The following is a 7,807-nucleotide window of genomic DNA, read 5'->3' on the forward strand; positions in this document are numbered from 1 at the left end:
AATAATATTGCACTGTTATTTTTTTAAATTTTAATTTTAGTTTAATTTTAATGAGCATTTACAGACTTTGGATTTCCGTTCATTCATTATTGCACTTTTCTTCCTGCTTACCCCTCCCCTCCAGTTTGTTTTTCTCTTTGAAAAGTAAAAGAAAAATTCTTTTGTTATACAATCCCCCCGCCCCCCAAGTCCACTCCACTATTCAGCCTTCATTCTGTACTCCTGTCATGATAATAATATCTAATGATATATTGCTTTTAAACAGTTCTCCCTCATCTGTTTCAATGCAGTATACATTATTTGTCCCCTCCCCTCTTTCTTACTCTCCCCTCAACCCTGATCTCCCTCATCTGTTTCAATGCACTGTACATTATTTGTCCCCTCTTTCTTACTCTCCCCTCAACCCTGATGTCAGTCGCGTCTTACAACAGCCAGGGCCCCTTTCTTATGTGGCTGTTGTTACGTTCTGCCCAGTCAGCTCTGGCTCATAACTGCGAACACTGCCCAGTGCTGGGCCAGCCTCACGGTCACTGCTGCCCTTGCCGCGGCCACTGTGTCAGTCTATCTTGTTAAAGATCTTCCTCTTTTCCACTGGCCCGTGACTTTACTAAGTGTGATGTCTTTCTCCAGAGGCTGGCCCCTCCCGATACCCACTGCCATAGAGTCAGTTTCAGCTTGTAGCAGCCGGATTTCTCACACTGGGGGAGGCTGCTCATCTGCTGCCGTTTTGGTTAGCAGAGCAATACTTTATGCACTGCGTCACCAGAGCTCCTTCCTGTTAATATGATGATGTTGTTGTAGGTCCTTGAGTCGGAACCAGCTCATAGCTGAGCCTCCAACAGATTTTCAGAGTGTGTAAATCTCATATGAAAAGATGGTCTCCTATCTTTTCTCCTTTGGAGTAATTGCTATATTCAAACCACTTGCCTTTGAGTTGAAAACACAACTCCTTGCCAATTAGCCACTAGAGCCCCATATTGATAATATGAGATTCAATTGTTTTAAGACGTCTTAATAATGTAATGTTTATTACATTGGGCTGCTAACTCAAAGGTCAGTGGTTCAAATCCAGCAACTATGCCTCAGGGGAAAAAAAATTAAAAAATGGGCAGTTTCCACCCATAAAGATTTATAGTTTCAAAAGTCTGATAGAAGGTTGCTGTGAATTGAAATGAACTCAAGACGAGTGGGTTTGGTTTTAAATTACTGTGTATTATTTTCATTTTTCTACTAGTTAATTGCCTATATTATATCTTCTGCATACCAGATTTCAGATTTGTGTTACAAACTTTCAACCTAATGCATTTTATGGGTGATATAAAGCTAGGGAGCTCTGGTGGCTTAGTGGTAAGAAGCTGCACTGCCATCCTGAAGGCACACAGTTCGAGGCCACTAGCTGCACCACAGAAGAAGGATGGGCAGTCTCCTCCCACGTGATTAATTGCCTTTGAAAACCTGCTTTAGGGTCAACTGTGGGTCAGTTCCAACTCTATGGTACACAACAACAATAAAACGAGTAGCTCACTGACTGTCTCATGAATGTGTATATATTTGTCATGGAGAAAGTATGTCTAGAGTACTCCTTAGAGGCAGGATGATGAAGCTTCATGTCATATATGTCAGGCATGTTGTTAGGGGTTACTTCTGGGAAAGGGATATCACACGAGGAATGTTTGGAAAGCAGGGTCTGCAAAAGAGGGAAGGATCCCTAATGAGGTGGATTGACACAGTGACTCTAGCAGTGGGCTCAAGTATGCCAGAGATAATAAGGATGGGATGGGGTAGCACAGGTTTCAGATCTGTTGTTCATAGGGCTCCTTGAGTCGTACTCAACTCAGTGGTACCTATCTAGAGAGCAGAAAATTGGACATGGGGGCACAGGGCTGTGAGAATTTCTCTGAAACGGCCAGAGGGAGTGAGGATAGCACAGCTGTGTTGACAGACTGAGGTACCCAGAGTGGGATGTATTAGGGAAACAAGTTGGAGAGTGGGGGAGGCAAAGAATATCAGCCAATGTAAGTCGAAGTTTTATCCCAGAAGCCCTAGCCACAATTCCTCAATTAGTCTAGGCTCTGGTTTTACTTCAGCAGTTAGCTATTCCTTACATCATCCAACAAGATAAAACCCCAGCAAAGCCTTTAACTGGCCTTTATCTCAGGACACCTCTGGTTATACCTTGTCAGTTTCTTGATAACAGTGCCACAGTCTCTCTACCACCATCACAAGGGCCTTGCTCTAGTCTCCCTCAAGTCTTGCTGCTCAGTGTGGAAAGCAAGACTTCCTCGCTCTTATCCTAGTCTCACAGCTGTTAATGATTTGCAAGACCATGTGTCAGCAGTTAAGGTAGCTGGAGACCAGAGGAGGCTAACATAATGGCTAGAAAAGCCAATTTTTAAGCTAATACCTCAGAACCTTACAACAACATAAAGCATAACTAGAGTATTAACAATTGGTACACTTGATGAAAGAATGGTACTTGAGTCTTCCCTTAGACCATACTCACATATTACTTATTATGGCACAGACATAGTCAAATGGAGAAATTGGGGTATGGCAACAAAGATGGTTTAAAAAAAAATAAAATTACCAGAACATGTGCAAAAAAAGTGACTTCTTAAGAAACATATTTGACTGAAATTAGCCCAGTTATTCTCTTTGTTCACCACTTTTCCCCGTGACAATTTCACGTGCTCCATCCCATTTAAGCTATAAATAAGCAGCTGCTGGTAGGAGGTAAATCCAGCTCCGTTTACTGAGCTCTGGCTTGTGCTTGCAGCCGTCACCCAGACTTACGGCGGCAACGCCAACGGAGAACCCTGTGTCCTGCCCTTCACCTACAATGGCAGGACTTTCTACTCTTGCACCACAGAAGGGCGTCAGGATGGACATCTTTGGTGCAGCACAACCTCAAATTATGAGCAAGACCAGAAATACTCATTCTGCACAGACCACGCTGGTGAGTGTCCGAAGGGAGAAACAGCGAAGCAGTAAACCCATTTCTTGAGCCTTTTTTTCTTTGAAAGTAAAAAAGTAAAGACAGATTTCTTAGAGAGTTATATCCCTAAAGGGAAGAGCGTGTCTTCTCAAGAAAGAAAGTAATGGAGGAGCACCCCTTTCTCATTTTCTGATGGGCAAGCCATTCATTTGCTGGTTGGACTGCACAAGACGTCTGTCTTGTTTATACTGATAAGCTCGAGATGCGGCACCAGCTTAGCTACCAGGGATCCTCCCAAGTTCTCCATTTCTTGGGGAAATGACACCATTGGAACGATGATGTGACTAAAGGTACTGTAGATCAGTGAGAAACCTCACAGGACTAAACAATTTGCAAAGAAGATGCCTGAATGGATTTGCTTATCTTCTGGTTGAAATTGGGTCGCATTCTAAGCTGTCACCGACTCCTTGACTTGGCTGGGGGAAAAAGAGGCATAGAAAGGTTTTGAAGGTGAAAGTGGACATGTTAAGGAATCTTCGAACCGTGAAATCACACATCACCTTGTTTTGAGCTTAGAACCCATGTGAATCAACTGCCGGAACATGGCACTGTCAGAACCTGTGGGTGGTCGTTCCTGGTACTCTAGGAAGAAGCTTGGCTCTAACTTTATCTCTTCCTTTCTTGCCTTTTTCTGAGCAGTCATGGTTCAGACTCGAGGTGGAAATTCCAATGGTGCCTTGTGCCATTTCCCCTTCCTGTACAACAACCACAACTACACCGACTGTACCTCCGAGGGCAGGAAAGACAACATGAAGTGGTGTGGAACCACTCAGAACTATGATGCTGACCAGAAGTTTGGATTCTGCCCCATGGCTGGTAAGACGAAGTTCTCAGAGAACATCATTTCAGGTGAAGAGTGATGTCCAGTTCATATTATTCCTCTCATTAAGACTCAGTTTTGAGATAATAGAAGATTGCCTGTCACACACACACACACACACACACACACACACACACAATCATGATATAATTACCAGGTTATGTATTTATAATTACCTAGTTATATAACCTGGTTATATAACTTTAAAAATATTTTAATATCCAAAAGTATATATTTTTTCCTGTTAGTTTCTGTTAGGTTTGCCTCCACCTCATAGCAACCCATGTGCAATATATACACCAGAACTGGATAATCTTTTCTGTAATATTTACAAACTCATTTGTCCAGACCTTTCTTCTGTGGAACTTCTGGATGGATTTAAGCAGGCAGCCTTTGTGTTGTGCCACTCTGAAAATGCATAATGCAATTAAAATAGCTTTAAAAATCTGAAAATAGAAGTTTTTGAGGAGCATAAAACATTTATTGTATGACTGGTATAGACACAGACTTACATATTGCTCCACTGTTTTGATCTAGCACTTTCTAAATATCAAAATGATCAAAACTCTGTTTTGTAGACGTAAGTCTGCCCTTTAAAAAAAAACACAAAAAACCAGGGAGAAAGGTTCAAGTTTGTTTAGTTTGTATGAGTGGAGAAAGGAAACCATGGCCTTTCTTTCAATTCCAAGGACCTCATAGATTGCATTTTATTTTCCAATTATAGTATCTAGAGCTGATACTCTATGGATTTTCAAACGTACATTTGAATCTTGTAAAAAGTTACACCTTTTTCCTTTTATTTTAGCAAAAGACAGTTTTGGGTGTAGAAGGAAAACACATACGTGCTTGTAATTTTCTATTCATATGTGTAGTTTGTCTTTGAACCAGAATGAGCTCAGAAGATTTATGGGGCACTAGTCCGCATGCAGTTACAGCTAGAACAAAGCACACCCTTTGTGTGAAGGTGTCGATGTCATGGCTTATCATCCTCTAATCCTTCCTGTGATTATTCTTTACTACACACCTTGCCCTTGAACTCTCTTGCCTCTCTCTGGGGGCTCAAAACCCCACATCTGCATGCAGTAGTTATTGAACTTGGAAGCCCATGCAGCTTCTGTCCATAGAAGCCTTCTTAAGGATGTTCAAACTGCACTTATGACCTGACCTGGCTTCTGAGACTTGGCGAGCCTTCATTAAATGTACGTTTCTTGTGTTTTCAAACAGCTCACGAGGAAGTCTGCACAACCAACGAAGGGGTCATGTACCGCATCGGAGACCAGTGGGACAAGCAGCACGACATGGGTCACATGATGAGGTGCACCTGTGTGGGCAATGGCCGCGGGGAGTGGACGTGCATCCCCTACTCCCAGCTCCGAGGTATGGTTGTTGCTGAGCGAATGCACCTATGTGCAAAGGGTACCGGGAGGCAGGCTTTCACGGGGACACCTGGACTTCGGCACAGGCAGGGGCAGACGAGCGCAGTGTTGCTCTATTTGACGGCTGTGCTGGTTGGTGGAGGAGGCTGGCGTTTGAAACCTCCTGGAAGAAACACTGGCACAGCTGTTCTGAGATTCTGCAGCCTTCCCAGGGTATAAGCACTGAGACTGAGCCAAAAAGATGACTTCAAGGGTGAGAAAACACAATCTGTTGAGCTCCAGGTCACACCTCGGGATTTGTGTTTAGAAGAGATTGGATACATTCTCAAAAGGAAAAAGATGTCCCTGTTCTAACATCAGAACTTCGCACATCCAATTTGTTGGGCTCAAATATATAGCAAGACCAGTCCATGCAGTGTAATTCGGTTTTCCCTGACGGGTATGATACAAATAGATAACACAGAGAAGTATTGATTTTTTAAAAAAAGCAAACACATTTGAGTTTTTTCATTTTGGGAGTTTGAAGTCAGATTGAGATCGGACTTCTGAGCTAGTAAATAGTACAGGAAGCTGATGCGTCAGCACCAGCCTGAGCGTGTTCTAGTGGGGTGTGTAATGAGGACACTTCTGGAAGAATATTTATTACATGTGAGGCTGCAGAGCTGAAGGCGTGCAGACCAAGAACCTCACCTTGCCCGTCAAGAGACTGAGACCCAAGGAGGCAAGGTGACTTGGTCAGAATCTCTCTGAGACATTAGAACAGAGCTGACACGCACACGTGGATTCGTGTTTATGTTCCTATCTACGTTAGGGGTTGCCTAGTTGACTTGCAGTGACTCTTTGCACAACAGGCGGAAACCTTGCCTGATCACGCCTTCTCACAACCTCCGTCGTGCTTGGACCCATTGTTACAGTGACGGTATCAGTCCATCGCATAGAAACTTTTCTTCCCTTTCACTGGCCTAGCACACTTCCAAGCATGGAGTCCCTTTCCAGGCCCCTCCTGACAGCGCGGTCAAACTTAAGTCAGACAAAAAACTCTCTCAAATTATCTATATAATCTCCTTTGGGGGGCGTCCCCACCAAAACTCATGATGCAAAGATACCTCATTTCCTAAATCCAAGCATCGCCTCTGCACCAAACCTCTCTGTGAAGCAGAGAAAATGGCCCACTAAGCAGACTTTGCAAAAATGCTGTGTCACCTTTCACAGGAAAATGTATTTGACCTTTTTAGTTGCATGTACTTTAACCTCTGACATTTGCATTTTTAGAAGAGACTTTTTTTTTAATACCAAAATTGTCTCAACCACTAAGTGTTGAAAGAATAATTTTTTCTGTACCAGTAGAAATGTTACCTTCTTGGAGGATGTTGATAATGAGGTGGAAGCAATTGTACACTTTAGAAAAAAGAATCTGTTTTATTTCTCCACTGAACCGTGTTAAAATTCTCTGTCCATCCCATTGTTCCCTGAACAGATCAGTGCCTTGTTGACGACATCACTTACAATGTGAATGACACGTTCCTCAAGCGTCACGAGCAAGGCCACATGCTGAACTGTACCTGCTTTGGTCAGGGCCGGGGCCGGTGGAAGTGTGACCCTCTTGGTGAGTAACCCCTTCCCCTGCACCGCTCCCACCTGTCGAGCATTGTGCTCTGTGCTAACCCACCCCACTGCTCCAGCACCACCCCCATCAGACTTCCCAGGAAAGCATAACTGGAGTAGAACATCCGTCTTTCTCCCGAGGAGCAACTGGTGAATTAGGACCACCAACCTTTCAAGGCAGTACACACACACTCCATCACTAGGGCTCCTTTGACATTGTTTGAGAACATAGAAATCATGGTCGCTACTCTTAGAAAGCCTGACGTTTTTGTGGAGGTAGACATCCCGAGGGTTTTGTGGGTTCTCTTTAATTGAATGGAGTTGGTGCTTTGATTCTGAATCTTAAACATAGCCCATGTTATGAAAGAGAACTTACCTCTACTGTTGGAGCAATGACAGGAGCAAAGGATTATGCTGGGAAATACCTCCCACCAAAATACTCTCTTTTTCTTGGCTGCCCTTTAAAATAGATTTGAGCAAAGAGTGAAGGTTGAGCCTTTAAAAAGCTGTGTAACCAGCACTCCAAAGTTGAAGGTAATCCATTAGTATTTTCTTCTATTGAAAGAGGCTGTTTGAGCACTAAGAAAACAAGTCTGTCAGCTGATAAAATTGGTTTGTTTGACCTGAGATTGCCACATCAGGGGTATTTTCTGAGGAGATTCTCAACAAATAGTTAAACTTCTGTCCTCTTCGTTCACAGGAAAACTCCCACCAGATAGCAAAGCAGCTTGGGTGGGGGGGAGGAAGAATTGCAAATTCTTCTTGTCTTTGACATTAAAATGGTGAACTATTTGCAGTTTTATGGATTAAAGATAAACCAAAGAATCACACAAAAAAAGCCCACTGACAACTAATTAGTTGCAACTCTGGCCTCCTTTCATGGTTCTGAAGTTGTTAATATTTTTTTTTTTAAATATTTTATTATTTTTGTGTGAGTGTACCGTCAAATCAGATCTGACTGGTACAGGAGGAGATTGTCCCTCCTTCCCCGGCAGAGCATCTGGTGGATTC

General features: G+C 43.1%; 1 protein-coding gene across 1 annotated transcript in view; it reads left to right on the forward strand.

The window, feature by feature from the left end:
• FN1 (fibronectin 1) overlaps nucleotides 1-7,807 on the forward strand; it is a 92,042-nt gene that overhangs the window by 13,604 nt on the left and 70,631 nt on the right. The window contains exons 8-11 of the mRNA XM_006891955.1: nucleotides 2,777-2,956; nucleotides 3,635-3,811; nucleotides 5,040-5,192; nucleotides 6,669-6,797. Of these exons, the coding sequence (XP_006892017.1) occupies nucleotides 2,777-2,956; nucleotides 3,635-3,811; nucleotides 5,040-5,192; nucleotides 6,669-6,797 (639 nt within the window). The remainder of the gene's footprint in view (nucleotides 1-2,776; nucleotides 2,957-3,634; nucleotides 3,812-5,039; nucleotides 5,193-6,668; nucleotides 6,798-7,807) is intronic.

Source organism: Elephantulus edwardii, unplaced genomic scaffold (assembly GCF_000299155.1).
Source record: "Elephantulus edwardii isolate Elephantulus edwardi_28Jun2011 unplaced genomic scaffold, EleEdw1.0 scaffold00106, whole genome shotgun sequence".
In the NCBI taxonomy this organism is placed as follows: Eukaryota; Metazoa; Chordata; class Mammalia; order Macroscelidea; family Macroscelididae; genus Elephantulus; species Elephantulus edwardii.